The sequence below is a fragment of the Cystoisospora suis genome, assembly GCF_002600585.1.
Source record: "Cystoisospora suis strain Wien I chromosome Unknown contig_1135, whole genome shotgun sequence".
Classification (NCBI taxonomy): domain Eukaryota; phylum Apicomplexa; class Conoidasida; order Eucoccidiorida; family Sarcocystidae; genus Cystoisospora; species Cystoisospora suis.
Genome location: NW_027153936.1, coordinates 1 through 16,492, shown reverse-complemented (window position 1 = coordinate 16,492; position 16,492 = coordinate 1). Strand labels below are relative to the sequence as shown.

Here is a 16,492-nt window from a genome sequence, read left to right as displayed (position 1 = left end):
AAAGAAAGATAAAGAAAGATAAAGAAAGATAAAGAAAGAGAAAGAGAAAGAAAGAAAGAGAAACAGAAATAAAGAAAGAGAAAGAAAGATAAAGAAAGAGATAAAAGAAGAAGGGAAGGAAGAAGAGACGACTTTCTTGGGTAGTAGGAAATCCTGTGTGTCACCCTATAGAAGACGTACACGACTCATTCAGAAGTCATCCACACACCTAGGTGTACATACACCTCTATCTATATATAGCTGAAGTATACATGTATGTACGTTTCCACATACATCAGCTCCCCAATCCAGCTACAGACCATGCATGCTTACCTACACACATATCAAGATTGCATGCGTCTCTGTCTGTATTTGATAGATACGTCTGTGGATCTGCATGCCTCTGCTACACAACTACCACCTTCCAAATCCCAGGATGAAGAGAAAGACATAAACCGAGAGCAACTCCTGCCTTAGGACTTAAAAGAGATTCAAGCAAGAGGAAGTCGCATTCTCTCGATCAACTTAGGCTTAATCCCAGAGAAGTAGTAGGGAACGACAGACTGAATCTATGTACAATATATACACACATCTTTCTCCTAATACATATCTATACATAGATGTCTCTCTTTCTACATATATATAGATTTATACATATGTGTATAGATGTGTACATGCGATAGAGAATATAGGGGCATATTTTAAAGTGAAGTGATACAGATAGTAGAAAGACGTCATCATCACGCATGTAGCTTCCGAGGGACACTTCTCATCTTCTCTCCATGGAAAAGAGGAAGAAAGAATGGAGAAGAAATAGACGACCAGAGAGAATGAAGGAAAAATGAAGAGAGAAGAAAGTGAAGGAGGAGGGGAGGACAAGAGCAACCAAGTAGTGTATGGAGATTTCTGAAGCCCTCGAAATATAGAAGGAGAGAGAAGATACACACACTACCGCCATTTCTCTTGTCTATAGAGAAAGAGAGAGAGAGAGACACATGCTCTATATACAGCTATACATATAGATAAGGATAGCTAGCATGTATCTCTCTCTCTCTCTGTCTGTATGTATGAAAATGAGTGGAACACGGCCACTAGTGACATGCAGAAGAAGCACACAAATCCCCCATTCTCTGTCGCATAGTAGTGACACCTCTAAACAGCCAAGACAAGAAGAAAAGCCTTTCGTAAACTTCTCTTCTCTCCCAAGAAAGAAGCACACAAAGAGATGACCGACCGCGCGCACCACCGTCAAGAAGAACAAGAAGAAGATCTTCTTCTTCCTCCTTTTTCTCTTCCTCTTCTTCCTTTCTCCCCCGACTCCACTGGAGAAAGGCTTTCTATTTCAGTATGTGTACGAGGAAAAGAAAGAAAGAAAAAAGCGATTAAAAGGAGACGGAGAAGAGAAAAAGAAAGATAGACAGACTATCGCTCGATATCTATCTGAGAAGAAGAAGAAAAGAAGAAGACGACTTACAACGACATTAATGAGCTTTCTTAATTGCTGGTACATCTGCGACTCGACCTTAACTGCTCCGTTCTCGGTGTCCCTACAGCTCAAATCTGCAGCCTCTGTGTTTGCTCCTCCTCCTGCATGAGGATGATGGCGATGGTCTTCTTCCATTATTTCTCTTTTACTTCCATTCGGAAGATGACCGCTGTGGTGCAGATGATGCGGAGAAGAGGTAGAGGAAGATGAGGAAGAAGAAGAAGAGGACGCTTCTCCTGCTCCTCCTCTACTGAGAGGAGAAGAAGGAGAAGGACGGGGACCTCCTGCTTGCTGCATAGGGTCGTCAGAGAGACGTATCGACAACTCAGAGGGAGAGAACCCAACAGAAGAAAAGTGTGAGACAAAAAGGAGAAGAAGAGAAGGAAAGAATCTTCTTCAAAGGAGAGAAAAGTTTGTTCACAGCAAGATGAAGAGAAGGATGAACCGTTTGAGGGGCCGGGGTACTATGAGTCTAGTTGCAGCGGTCTAGAGGGAGGCAAGTGGTGGATGGAGAGAAGAAGAATAAGATGGGTGAGACGTGAGAAGTTCGAAGTGATAGAAGGAGGGAGAGAAGAAGAAGAAGAAAAGTCGGGTGAGTCTGTGGAGTCAAAAAAGACAACGAGAAAGGAGAGGAAGGAACCAAAGTAGAAAAGCGAAGAAAGACAGAAGAGACGAAAAAGGAAAAGGAGAAAGAAAGGAGATAGGTAAGTAGAGAGAAAGCAAAAGTGAGAGAGATGAAGGAATGCTTGGACGGCCTTGTAGTTAGCCGAGGCAGAAGATAAAGAAGAACGAAGAGAATCTTCACTCGGATTGCGACTGACTGACTCGTCGACTTCTTATAGATTTCTTTACCTTTTCTTCTCCTCTTCGTTCCCTCTCGCCATCATGAAAGCAAACATAGAAGAAGAGATAAGACCTGAAGGGGAGAAGAAGAAAAGAAAAAAAGAAAGAAGAGGGCGCGGATGAGAAGGACAGAGGAGGTTCTTGAGATCCTGCTGTATCACGCGGACCATTGAAGAAAGAGAAAAGAGGAGCAAGGCTTCTCATGAAAAGGAAAGAAGAGGAAAGAGAAAAAAGACAACCCCGAGAAAGAGGAAGAAGAAGATTCTTCCGAAAGGAATGAAAGTAGAAGAAAGAATGAGAGAAAGAGTGAGGTGATACTGACATAAGAAGAAGGAGGGTGAAGAAGAAGACGACCGCCCCCCCGATCACTTGTCAAACACCCGTCCTTCTTCTTCCCTTCACACTCTCTCTCTCTCTCTGTGTGTGTCTGGGCTCGTTCCTTCTTTCTTTCTCTCTACCTTGGCATGAGAAAAGGCGTAGAGAAGTCCTTCATCTCTATCGTTGAATGATAAAGGCAATCTCGAAAGTATCACCTTCTATTTCTTAGGCCCAAATATCTTCATGAAAGCAATGCAATCTCACCCCCCTGGGCGGAAAAGAAGTCGGCTGCTGGTCTCCGGGTAGTCGTCTATAGTAGGAGATCGTTCGTTCAGCTGTACATACACCTCACCAGTAGCTTTCTCTCAGGCATTCCTCCCCCGTCTCTCTCACACCAGTCTTCTTTCCTCGCAACTCTCTTCTCTAACACGACTTACCTTCCTTCATCCTTTTCTTTTCTTCTTCTGTCAAGCCATCTTTCTCTCGTTTACATCTTAGACCCCCTTTACTCCCAACAGTATAGCTTGGTCTCGGGCAAGGAAAGCCCTATCCCTTTCAGGTCCGTCCAAGCAAGATTCTCAAACTCAATCTACAACGGGTGAATTTTAGTAGTGGTAGTAGTAGTATTGGCTGGCTTCTTCTCCGAATATACGCCGACGTGGTGAATAGCTGTAGAGTAGGAAGGAGGCCTTGCCTTTCTTTTCTGTGCCTCTCAAAGACAAACCATCAAAAGGGGGGGGTTGGGGCTGCAAACTCCCGAGTGATGTGTGTGTGTTCGTTGACCAATGCAGCAGCAGCAGTGAATGAGTTCATGAGGTGCTTCTAGCTTAGAGAGATAAGGACCAGAAATTCCGTGTAACTTCCTGTAGACAAAGACAGCATAAGAATGATCTGTCGCCCTCTTATCAAGACGACCGTTTAAGTAGGACCGGCCGTGGTGGATAAAGAGAGCAGCCAATTTTCTTTGGGGCTTCTTGTTTTGACCCCCCCCGCCCTTCATTCCTCTTCTCTCCTTGGCTCAGCCAGCCAGTCCATCTGCTGGGAGGCCTCTTTTCACAGTTGTCGATTTCGCTGCGAAAGAAGAAAGACCGACCTCTCCTCAGAAGAGAAACATCTATCAACGCAAAAGTGCTTTTCTACTCGGTGCAAACGTCTCTCTCTCTATGTTATTCTCTCAGAAAGATCTGATCAAAAAAGCGATGGATTCTCTTCTTTCTTTATGCATTGGTCTACCGGGGGACTAGATAGAGAGTGAATCTATCAGCACACTCTCTCTCTCTCGCATCATCGGCCACGGTCCTTCAATCGCCCGCTCCTTGAGGACACAGCGCAAGTCGCCCTTTCTCATTCATCTGTCCGTACGTGCACTCACGACCTAACTATCTTCGGCTGTCTTCAATCGATTCAAAGAAGAAGAAGAGGAAGAAGAAGTAAATCAAGAAGAATCTTCTTTCCTTTTCTTAAGGAACACATTTCTTCTCAAGTCTCTTCGAACTGAATGACTTTCCTTCGCGGGTGGAAGGTCACAAAGAGAAAAAGAGATTCTTTCATACTTTTCCTGTATAGAGTAGAGATTTCTGAAGAGGAAATTTCCTTGCGTGCTCATCTCCCTTTTTTCCCGTTTTACTTCTTTCCCCTCTTCACTTGTGGTCTCTTTGGTACTCTCTCTGTCTTCATGCGTTCCAGCCGACCAGAGGAGTGTGAAATCTAGGCCTTCTCTTTGAGAAGAAAAGTCCATCTTCTTCTTCTCCTTCTTGCTCTCTTATCTCTGCCATATCGAGAGAAGAAGAACGAGAAGCACCGCTTTAGAGAACACAAGGAGGTGAATAGCGTGGGATCTTAAGGGGCGATTGACTTGATCGAAGCGAGAGAGACAGACGGACGCGGGGAGGCTGAGGAAGGAAGAAGGCAGGAAGCTTTCTTTTCGCGAAGCTTCTTCTGAGAAGGCTTGTCAATTTACCACTTATGACTTTTTGCTTCGTTCTACTTTTTAAACCGATCTTGAGGAATAGAAAAGAAAGAACGTTTTCGTGTCGTAGGCTGTCCTTCCATGGCTATAGAGACGGACGAAAGACGGCGAGACGGGGCAGCAGAAAGAAGATGTGAAGTTTGGAGAGAGAAAGCTTCTTTCTTTTTTCTTTATAGAGTAAAATTGTCTGCACGTTTGTACTCCATCTCATAATTTGAGAAAGCCTGTTGACAGAGCGAGGGCATGGGGTGTATATACACCCGAAGGTGGTCGCGTCGGACTGAGCTGTCATTTTAGCTACGATGGGGAGTTCTCGTGGGAGTTCCAGAGAGCGAAGGTAAATCTTCTCTCATTCTTCTTTTCTCCTCAGTTCTTTAACGATTCTCTCCCTCTTTCTTTCTTTTTCTTTTGTGCTCGTTTCTCTTTCTTTTCTTTCTTGCTCCAAGTAAGGAAAAGAAAGATACATATGTATCTGTAGAGGGAGAGAGAGAAACTAACTTGCAAGAGAAGAGGAGAGCAAGGAAGGAACATCCTCTCCAGTCTTTCGTCTACTTCTCCATGTCTCCTCTTCTTACACTTGGGTTGTCAGGTGTATATACACCCGGGAGATAGAATGGCGAGAAGGGAGGCCGTCAGAGATCTTTACACGAGGCGAGAGAGGGGGCCAAGCACTACTTCAACTTCTTCATTCATTAATCAATAGAAGTGTTTAGATGTCTGTATGTAGATACTTCTATACATAGATAGATATATAGATCAAGAAAAGGCAGATGAAAAGAGACAGGTCTCTAGGGTAGGAAGAAAAAGACAGGTCGTTAGCTAGATAGAGAAATAGATAGACAGTGTGAAGGTTACTCGATGTTTTATCTTTGGTTTGTTGCCATAAGATTTTCTTTTTTCTTCTCTTCCAACTTTAAAAGCCAAGCTGGTCTTCTTAGTTCTTCTTCTCTTTCTTTTCTAGTGTACGTACAGTGGACCACATGTCTCCGGACAGTATGTATTGGAGATGAAATCTGCATAGGATTTTCTTCTCATCTCTCTTTCTCTTTTCATAAGATCCATTCTTGAAAAGGGCTTTTCTCTCTTCTTTCTTTGGTCTTTCCCGGGGAGAGAGAAGAAGAGAAAGATCTTTATGATTCTTCTTGCCGTGAAAGAGGTTGATCCTTTCTTCTTTTCTTCCTTCTTCTCTCTGGGTCGTATCAAGCAGATAGCGAGAGAGAAATGTCATCCCTTCTTCTTCATCTTCTTCTTCCCTTTTTGAATAGATGAGTTTAGGCCAATTTACCATACATAAGAACGGAAAATCGAGCGGCTCTTCTTTCTCTTCGTTTCTCATCTCTTTCTTTCTTTCTCACTCTTTCCCTAGCCCTTCTTTTGGTGTGACTCTCTTTTTCTCTTTCTTGTTTGCTATGACTTTTCCGCTCTAGGCATACTTCTTCTTCTTCACGTCAGGAACGTCGCAAAGCAAAAGCGACCACGGCCCGGTCGCGGTCTCGAACGCCTCCTCCGTCTTCCTACGAGGTGGAAATAGAGAGAGGGGTTACTGATATCTACGCATTCCTACGGTTTGATGGAGACCTATGTATTTCTATATATGTGTGTCTTTGTGGATGACTATGTATCTATGACTGTATTTCTATGAATGAGTAAGCATGAATATGTATCTATGTAGGAGTATGGGTAAATCTCCAAGTTTCCCTGTATGTTGATATGTATGTATATGTATGTATGTACGAGTATGTGTGTATATACATACATGTATGTATGTATATGTAGGTATGTGTATATAGAGTTCCAGCAGACAAGTGCGAGAAGTCTATTTCTTTCTGTCTTCTTTATTTCATTCTCCGAAAGTCCTTCACGCTGACTTTTCCCTTTCTTTTCCTTGCATATCCTTTGTTTTATCTTGTATCGCATCCTTTCTTCTTTTTCTCCTCTTCCTTCTTCTTTCCCTTCTTACGTCTTTCTTTCTTTCTCTTCCCGTTTCGTCGTCATTCTTTTCGCTGACCGGTCGATTCATCAGCGTGGTGTATATACACCTCTTCAAGGTGACTTAGAGAAAGAAAAGAAGGGAGAAAGACCCGATTCGAATGTATTTCTCTTAAGAGACGATTGAAAGGAGTTTCTTCCTCGTCCGTCAATTTCTTTTTCTTTCCTTGGCTCGTTTTCTTCCCTGTCTCCTCGTGGCTCTTTCTTTGATCATTGACTCCTCTTTGTTTCTCCTCTTTCCTCGTCTTTTCTTCAACTTCTCTCGGTGTCTTTCTTTCTTCTCTTTCGAATTCTAAGAAGAAAGAAGAAGAGGATACACGTGTCTGTGACGATGTTGAAGATGAGAATCCTAAACGAGCGATGGATGTACGAGGCTGCTGAGGGGGGTGGGAGGCGATCACGAGGTCCACCATCACACACGCAACAATATGGAAAGACAGAAGAATGAAAAAGAAAGAAAGAAAGAGAGAAGAGAAGGAGAGAAGAAGATTTCTTTTCTCTTCTCTCCCTTTCATTCCTTCCCTGGCTTCACCCTTCCTCATTGGTTTGTGTGGGTGTGGCTTCTTGTTTCTTGTGCATGGTGCTTTGTGTATAGGAGAAAGACTCTCATAGAAAGACAGCAAGATCATCATGTCATAAAGCAGAGAAGTGGAGAGAAGATGAAGAAGAAGGCGAAGAAGAAGAAGAATATGAAGAGAGAGAAAAGAGAAGGCCGCTAGATCATTACCGTCATCATAGGCATCATACCAACGGCGACCTCCATGTACACGCCCGTAATAGTGATGCGAGTGACCATGCAGGTGAAGATAGCCCTTCTTCCTCCTCTTCTTCTTCCGCTTCTTCTTCCTCTTCTTCTTTGACGAATACAAGTAGTCATAGTAGTAATAGTAGTAATAGTTCCAGTCGTCGGAAGAATGCCTTCACAGACTGGCGCGAGAAGATTGAGAGGCTCGTCAATGAAGATACCGATCAGGTAAGGAAAAGAAGGAGAAGAAATTGACTGAAAGAGAGCAAGAAAGAAAGAAAGATGAAGGCAGTTCCAATGAGGAAAAGAGCAAGAAGAAGAAGAGAAAGATAGAGAACAGGAAGGTGGGGACAGAAGGACTCATAGTAAGAGTTCATATACATAGTCATATTCATACACATCCCCCTCTCTCTACACACGTCTGTCTATAGATCTATATGTCTATCCGTATATCTATCTGTATCTATCCTGATGCGCCCTGCATGCAAGTACGTCTTCGAATCATAGAAGAGAGGGTTGTGTGAAGGATCGAAGAGGTCAAAATGGCGACGCGAACGAGAGTAAAGAGAAAGAATGAAAGAAAGAGGAAGGAAAGTCAACCGAATAGACTCCTGCAGTCATAGAAGTCCACGAGGGAATTAGTCGATTTGTCTTTCTGCCTAAGAACGTGTTCATGACTATATACACCGCCTAACCATTCCCCCGTCAAATTTATATACATATCTCTATGCATTCATCTCTAGGTGCTCTATAAGTGTATACATATATATATACATTTATGTACTGTCGCGTCGAGGAGAGTGTATGGCGCGAAGACTCACGAAGAAGAAGATAAAGAGAAAGAGAAGGAAATTTTCTTTTCTTTTGGTCTCCCTCTCCTGTCGTTACTCCACCTTCGGTTTCTTGATGTCTCTACGCCACATCCCAGCTGTACATGATCATGAATGACGTGGGGACGTGTATGTACACCTGACTCATCCTGCATATACACCTCCTTCTCCTTCCCATGTATTCACATCTCTGTCGAGCTGAAAGAAACTCTTTCGCCTTTTCTTCTTCTTCTCTCTTTCTTTCTGTATGCGTGCCTGCGTGTGTATGACTAGTGTGCATGCAGATGATGTGTGTCTTTCTCTGTTTCCTGTCTTTAGAAATCTGGCTCCCGAGGAGGTCGGAATCCTGATCGAGACAAGCAAATCTATGTTGGGGCTTTACCTCGGCATGCGACTGAGGAAGAAGTTCGAGCCGTCTTCTCTTCCTTCGGTCCCATCACTAAAGTCTTTCATCCAAAGGCAGGCAATTCGTTTCTCTTTCTTGAATATTCAACGGTCGATGCCGCTGTAAGAAAAAGAGGAACCTCACCAGCCCTCATCAGTCAAGTCACTCTATCTATCTATTCGTCTATCTCCAGTCTCTTCATCTTGAATTCTCTTTAGCTCTTTCTATCTTTCTTTCTCTGTTCTCCTCTATTGCCTTCCTGTGCCATGAGGGAATTTGAAGGGGAGAGACGAGATAGTTCTGCGTGCCTTACCTATACTTCTCAGTCTTGTATGAGGTCCCTTAAGACAGACACTACCTATCTATCTATCTATATATGTACGGACGAGTCAACTAAAGTCTGTTACGAAGTTCTCCTTCCTTTTTTTCTTGAAAAGGATTGTTCTGCCATGAGGAAAAAGAAGACTTCAAGACAATTCTCGGAATTCCCCCTGTCCTGCATATACACAACACCGGGTGTATATACACTCTACCGGGTGTCTAGGCACATGCATACCCATATATATATATAGAGAGAGAGAGTATACGTCCACGCCTATGTTCTTGTTATGTATTTTGTCGAGATTTTTTTCTTTGCGGAAAGAAAATTGTGAAACCCAATGCAAACTTTCATTAGAAAGTGGAGAGTCTTTTCTGTTCATCTTTCTTCTCCTCCTCTCACTTTTCTTCTTGTTCTTGTTCTGCCTGCAGGAGATGGCCGTCCAAGCGATGCAAGGTTTTGTGCTGAAAGGGAAGATGATCCACGTGACTTCAGCTACTCATTCTCCCTTAGAGAAGATTCGCCAGTCTAATTCTTCTTCTTCTTCCTCTTCTTCTTCTTCTACAGCAGGAGGTGGAGGGGGCGGCGGCGAGAATGCTGGTGACAGCAAGAGCGACGAGATGAATGAGAAGAATACAAGTCAAAGGGGTGGAGGTTCGATGCCTCCTCCTCCTCCTCATTCTGCCAGTCAAATGGCGCCTCCTAAGCGTGTGATTCTTCCGAAGAAGAAGGCGGTAAGGAGAGAGAGAGAGAAAGAAAGACAGACAGACGTTAGGCTAGTTCTCTGCAGTTCTTCAGTCAGTTGAAAAGCAAAGATGTCCTCTCTATACATGCACCGTCCATTCTCGCTAGTGTATAGGGAGGGGGGGTATCTATACGTAGACAGCCTTCAGGAGATATAGAGGTATGTATGTGTGTAGGTGGATGACTATCATAGAGGGAGAGGCGTGTGTATGTGCGAGAGAGTGTATCGACACTGGGAAATAAAAGGTAGAGATAGCTACATTTAAGGTAGAAGTCCTTCGTGTTGGCGTCTTTTAGGGAGATAGGTGACAGATGTCTATTGAAGAAGAAGCAGGAGGCCTAGTGCGCCGTGGGGAAAGGAGGTAGTTGTTTCTATAGTGAGGAAGCTCAGTCCGATTCTTCTCGCTTTTATCCTTCTCTTTCGTGATGATTTAGAAGTGGCAGCAAAGGCACAAGGAGACATGGAAGAAGAACTTCTTTTCTATCATCTGAACGCATCGATACACCTTACCATGTATTCTCTCGGTATGTGTGTAAAGAGAAGACGCGAGACAACTTTTTCTCTCATGTCTCCTTCATTAAAGGGTTTCTTCGCGGCTTCTCCCCCTACCGAAGTAATGATAGATATCTCTCTACAACTGCAGACAGACAATAGGAAAGATCTCTTGTTCATCTTCAGAGAAAGAAAGAAAGAGAAGTCTTTGTATGAGTTGGATGTGTATGTACAGCCGAGTAGAACAGGTTTATTTGGCATCTCGCCCTATCAGCAGTTTGCGACCCGAGCCGAATCAGGTCAGTCTGTCTATTCTTAATCTCTTCTTCTTTCTGGTATTTTGCTCTTCATTCTCTCTCTTTTCCCTTCTCCAAATTCCCAGCTTTTCTCTTCTTCCTTTTTCCAAGGGTCAATCCCCCGGAAAGATACCGCCGGATGTCTATGCGACGTCTACGCACAACTATCCGTGCCGCTCTCTATCTCTCTCTGTATCTATCTATATACTTGGATCACGTCTATCTATCTCCAATCTATATCTCTCTAATTTGTCTTAAATCTATCTATCTATCTGTATGTGTACGTCGTCTGTTGTTGACGCAGGGTGTATATACACCTTCGCAAATAGGTGCCAAAGGGGATGATGTTCCTTCATTCATTTCTTCTTATCTCTTTCTGCCAGGAGAGATAGAACGACGTCAATCTTTTCCTTGTTCGGAAAAAGATACGTCTGTCCTCTCGCTCCTTTGTTCTCCTTCTCTCCAAGTAGGAGAGGTCGGAGAGAGAAGAAGAAGAGTTGATCTGTCTGCTTCGCCTCTCGGTACCTTCCGTACCTCGTACGGAACTCCTATAGACCGACAAGCATAGATAGATAGATCAAAGATAGATAGATATATCAGAGATAGATTAAAGATAGATAAATCAACGATAGATAGCTAGATAGATACTAGATGCATTTAACGTCTCAACGTATGTGCTCTTGGCTGTACATTGACTTCGCGTTCGATGGACCTGAAAAATGTCTTTTCTCTTCTTTCTTTCTTTTCCTTTTCGGTTTGTTTAGAAGATTTAATGAATAAGGTTGAAGGATCTAGAGTCGTAAAGGTCTCGAATTTACCGCCTGACTTCGAGCAGGCAGATATCAAGGTAAATTAAACCTCTCTCAAAAATTTAGCATATCACTCACTCCCTCTCCTTCTTCTTCTCCTCCTCTTTCTTCTTCTCTTCTTCTTCTCCCTCTTTTTCTCTTTCTTCTTCTTCTTCTTGTTCTTCTCTTCTGTCTTGTTGCGCAGTTCTTCTCTTTCTTTCGTCTGTCTCTCTCTTTGTCTGTCTGTCTCTTTGTCTCTGATGTTCCCGCACTTATTTACTTATGCAGAAGGTTCAGGAAGAGATGGAGAGATAAAGATAGATTAAAGATAGATGAAGATAGATAGATCAGAAAAGTACTCAGAGGTTTGCTCCAGACATTAGTGTGCCTCATGTAACGACAACCTCTCTCTCTCTTTTTCTCTCTCTCTCTCTCTCTCGACATCTCTATCTTTCTCTCTCGGTGTAGATACCCCACATCCATCATCACTGCCTCTCTCTCTATATATACATGTATATACATTTTCCCTTCTCTGTTTCTCCCCATCCATATCTTAGGTATGGACGAGATCTTATTCTTCTTCTCTTTTCCAGTCTTTCCTCTTTTTCTGTCGCTTTTCTTTCTTTCTCTTCACGCCTCCTTCTCCTTCTCCTTTTCTAAGTTTCCCTCTTTTCATTCTTCTTTCATTTCGTGTCTCTCTTCTCTCTTTCATTCTTCTTCTCCTTCTTTATGTCTCTCTCTCTCTCTGTGTCTCTGTCTATGTGTGCATCTTGTCTGTTTCTCTTCTTTCAATCCCTTCATTTCTTTGCTTTTCTTCTTCTTCTTCTCCTTTTTCTTTAGCAAGTGTTTGATGTCTTCGGCGCAGTGATGAGAATCGATTGTTATTTGCATCGACGAGAGGCATTCATTCACTTCTTTGAGAAGTCTCACGCTAATACAGCCGTCAACACTATGCACGGGTTCGATGTAGGAGGTATGCACCTCTCTATCGAATTCACTCTTCTTCTTTCATCTCTTCTGTTTCTTCTCCACTTCTTCTCTTTTCTTCTGCCTAGCTTCTTGTCGATACTCGAGACTGACTTTCTTTCCTTGCGAAAAGATACTCTTACATAGACATACACACGTGCGTACACATCTTCTATAATACACAGGTATTAGTGGCTATGCGAAAAGCATGGGGATATATATGTAGGTATGTATATGTATCTATATATATGTACATATATACATTCTCATATACACCCGAATCTATGTGTATACATACGTATGTACGTTCAACTACATCTCGGCATATCTGTGGAGATATGTGTGTAGGTGTATCTATCTCTATGTATAGCCATTCATCTCTCATTCTCTATATAGGTACGTATGTCTGGATGTGCCTGTGTATGACCTCTCCATGTAGATAGTTAAGACGAACGTAATGTAGAGGCTAAGGAGTCACACAGACGCATGCATGACGAAGGGAGGAGATGCTTCTAAGACAGGCAGAAAAAGCAAAGAGAAATCCTAGCCAAGAGAAGGAGGGATCTATCCTTATCGTTACACATGAGCGATTTGGATCTTTCATTCCACTCTTGTCTCCTCTCTCTTTCTTCTTCTTCTTTTCGACGGCGTAGACTCAAATACACTTCCTTCATCGACGATGATCTTCTGTCTATTTATTTCCTTTCATCTATCTATCTATCTTTAGATCTACCTGGAGATTTCTTCGTAACGTCTTTTCTTCATTTATCTCGTACCTTCTTCTCTCATTCTCTCACCCCCTCCTTTAGTTCTTTCTTTCATTCTTTTCACCTTTCTAAGGCCCTAGTCCGTTGTTTCTCTTTCTGGATCTTTCTTCTTTTCTTTCTTTCTTTCTGTCTTTCTTTGTGGTTTGCCCGTAGGGTATCGACTGCACGTAACTTTAGATTCTAGGAACGGCGCTGAGCCATCGACTGTGGTAGTCCTCAGAAATCTCATGCATTTCAGTCAGCTCGACAACGACGTGCAAAATGAAGTAAATCTACACGCAGACCTTTCTCTCGTCATTTCTCTCCGTCTCTTTTTTTGTGGAGCTCTCTCGTTTCTTCCTCTTCTTCTATTTCGATCTCTTTCAGGAATTATCCCTCTCTCTCGATTTCTCTTGGAGGAGTGTCTCTCCCGCCTGTCGTCTGTATTTAGCTTTCAAGGGTGCGTGTATACATATCTGTGTGGTATGGAACACGCATGGCTCTGTGGATGATCTCTCTTTATCTAGCGTTCTCTCTCTTTCTCTCCTTCGTTCTATCGTTGGGATTTGCTATAGGAATAGATACATGAGTGAGACTCTACAGCATAGCTTAGGTGTTTATTCCTCTATGTACAGCTGTCTCTAGTTCTTTCCTTTCTTTACACGGGCATGCAAGGTTTTCTTGGATCAAGTAATTTCCTTTTCTCGAAGCAAAGGTCTCTTTTCTTTCTTGTCATCTTTTCTTTCTTCCTTCACGTCTTTCTTCAGCAGGGGTTCGAATCTCCTGCTTTTGCGCTTCTTATTCCTCCTCCTCTTCATCTGTCTCTCTCTATGGCGGAGGTGTGGAGCTCGTCGTAGGTGTCTCTTCTATTCCATTCTGTTTCTCCCTCATCTCTTCTTTTCCTTTCTCGCTCTCTCTCTTTCCTTTCTCTGTGCCTCAATCCTCCTTTTATGGTCTCTGTCTATCGCCTTTCTCTTCCATCCATCTGCCTATCTACGTCTTTCTCCTTTGACTCTTCTTCTTCTTCTCCTTTGTAGATTTATCAGGAGTGTAAGAAGCACGGGAAAGTTCTGGAGGTTCGTCTTCATGTAGTCGAGCAAACCAAAGAAGTCCGAGCCTTCGCCCTCTATCAACTACCGGAACGTAAGAAAATTTAAAGATAAGAAGAAGTTAAAGAACATAAAGAGAAAGAAGATTCAAATCTTCTTCTCCTTCTTTTGCGTTTCTCTTCGTTTTCATAGTCCGTGTGTTCCCTACCAACATCTCTCTAAAATTCCACTCCATCTCTCAGCTGACACCTCTCTCTCTATCTATCTTTAATCTTCAATCTTTGATCTATCTTTAATCTTTGGTCTCTCTTTAATCTTTAATCTATCGATGTGTCTATGTCTTCGTGTGTATTAGAGTTTATTTTCGTCGTGGTCTGTTTTCTTGTCTCCTCGTGTGCGTGTCATTCCTTCATTCATTCATTCCTATAAGGAGTACTAGACAGACAGACAGACAGACAGTAGGCCTCTCTACAGTCTACTTCTCACGATACATACCCAAGATAAATAGATAGGTAGATAGATAGATTAAAGATAGATGAAAAAGACATTCGGAGATCTATATATATATATATGTATATATGTATGTGTGTAGAAGAACTTCTTCGGGTTAATGGATTTGGAGGTGTTTCGATCAGAAGAGGGGAGATAGATATGACTGAGAAAAGTTGTCTGAGTCGATGCTTCTATCATCCATTCAATCAGTCGCTCTTCTTTCTTTCTTTCTTTCACTATAGATAAAGGTCTGCTTCAAATCTTGATACTCTTTTCTTTCTTTTTCTTACTTACTTTGTCTTCTTCTTGCTTTTCATTCTTTTTCTCCCTTTCTTCCATCATCTTATTTCTTTTTTGTCTTTTGTATGTATTTGTTTGCTTGTTCTCTTCTTCGATGGTATCGTAGAGGCAAATCGTGCAGTGCGTGTGCTGAAGGAGCGGCGCTTCGCGAAGAAGAAAGTGGAGTGCGAAATCTACGATATGCCTGCCTACCGCAAGCATAAATATGACCTATAGCGAACGAACGAACTACCCACCGTCTCCTATCACTACGCCTACCAGAGCAGCGGAAAGAAAAGAAGAAGAAGAGTGTGAGGAGAAGAGGGAGGAGAAGGAGGAGAAGGGTGGTGAATGTGCTGGGAGATAATAGGGATGAAACAAATCAATGAATGAGCTGAAGGGATATCTATCTTCAATCTATCTCTTTCGAGCTCTCTTTCTTTCTTTCTCTTGTCGTCTCAGAAAGAGAGAGAGTGAGGAAGATAAAACACATACACTGGAGATTTGTTTCATCTCCGACTCTCTCTCTTCTTCTTTCTCTTCTTGTCTCCCAATTTCTCTTTTCCTTTTGGGCTGGCTCTCTTTCATTCTTTCTCTCTCTTTCTGTCTGTCTGTGTCTTCTTCTTCTTCTTGTCTTTCACGAGGCTCTTCTTTTCATCCTTCCTGCAAACTCTCTCCTTCTGGCTAATGCTCGACCACCAGCAACAGACGGGAAGAAGAGAAAGAAGAAGAACGTCAGAGACGTCTTTCTTTCTCTCTCTCTCCCCTCTTCTTCTTTTCTTTTGTCTTTGTGACGGACATCCATCTATTTATCCGTTCGTCAATTCTAGCATTGAACTGACAGATCTACATAGATACGACTATGTATATATGTCTACATACCTTTCTGTCTCTCTCTCTCTCTCTCTATGTGTTTTGTAGAGCTCTAACGCGACTCTACGACTACACCAAACACACCCGACAAGAGCCACCACTACGACCACCATCACTATTGATCCTATACCTCCTCCTAGTAGTAGTAGTCATGATAGAGCACTAGAGGAGGAAGAGAGGGAGAGCAGTCACTCCGAGGAATTACTTCAAAGTCTCACTACCATCATTACTATTACTATCAATACTACTGTCACTTCTACTACTGTCAGTATGAGACTATGAGGAGGAGGAGGAGTTTTCTTGACGTGGTAGTGCTTCGCTTTAGTCTCTTCTCCCTTGCGTTACACCCTTAACCCCCGTCAATAGTCCTACTACTACTACGAGGAGGAGGAGGAGAGGCAGGAGTAGGAGGAGTACATGAAGTATTTCTACGTTTACGACACTTCCTATCACTACTCCTATCATTCCAAGAGCGACCACTGCTGCTACTACTACTACTAGGATGGGAAGGAGAAGGAGCTGTTGGTCTTGTAGTCATCATACTACTAGTAGGAGTAGTAGTGCTAGCCATCATTATCATAGTAGTAGTAGTGGTGGTAGTGTTAGTCGTAGGAGTATCATTAGTGGGAGAGTCTCATGACTCTCACGACACCTCCTCCTCGTCGTAGTAGTACAGCGAGTAGTAGTAGTAGTAGTATTCGATTGCTCTGACTTGAATCTTTCGAACAAGAAGAAGAGGAAGTAGTCGAAAGAGTGCGTGGAGGTTAGGTTCGAAGGCGTGATCTAAGGACTTCATTTTCTTTCTTCTTTCCTGACATCATTGTTTGGGTCTATCTATCTATCTATATATATCTATCTATCTGTAATCTATCTATCTATTTATATCTATCTATCTATCTCCTT

General features: G+C 42.7%; 2 protein-coding genes across 2 annotated transcripts in view; one reads left to right on the top strand and one right to left on the bottom strand.

Moving 5' to 3' along the window:
* Window positions 1-3,224, bottom strand: part of CSUI_002722 (uncharacterized protein) — a 10,582-nt gene extending 7,358 nt beyond the window's left edge. The window contains exons 1-2 of the mRNA XM_068062921.1: window positions 3,064-3,224; window positions 1,454-2,381 (exon numbers count right to left, since the gene is read on the bottom strand). The gene's annotated coding sequence lies outside the window, so the exon portion shown is untranslated. The remainder of the gene's footprint in view (window positions 1-1,453; window positions 2,382-3,063) is intronic.
* A 195-nt stretch (window positions 3,225-3,419) lies between these two features.
* CSUI_002721 (rna recognition motif-containing protein) lies at window positions 3,420-16,347 on the top strand. Its single transcript, XM_068062920.1, has 11 exons — window positions 3,420-4,932; window positions 6,023-6,116; window positions 7,180-7,557; window positions 8,478-8,666; window positions 9,295-9,597; window positions 10,336-10,399; window positions 11,161-11,243; window positions 12,025-12,157; window positions 13,071-13,183; window positions 13,934-13,972; window positions 14,844-16,347. Exons 1-11 carry the CDS (start codon window positions 4,898-4,900, stop codon window positions 14,868-14,870), a joined length of 1,458 nt encoding a protein of 485 aa, XP_067925101.1. The 5' UTR covers window positions 3,420-4,897; the 3' UTR covers window positions 14,871-16,347.
* The last annotated feature ends 145 nt before the right edge of the window (window positions 16,348-16,492 follow it).

Coding starts and splice junctions, on each gene's coding strand:
- CSUI_002721 (XM_068062920.1), top strand. CDS start 4,898: ATGGGGAGTTCTCGTGGGAGTTCCAGAGAGCGAAG. Junction 12,158..13,070: donor GCACGGGTTCGATGTAGGAG/GTATGCACCTCT, acceptor GTTTGCCCGTAG/GGTATCGACTGCACGTAACT. Junction 13,184..13,933: donor ACAACGACGTGCAAAATGAA/GTAAATCTACAC, acceptor TCTCCTTTGTAG/ATTTATCAGGAGTGTAAGAA.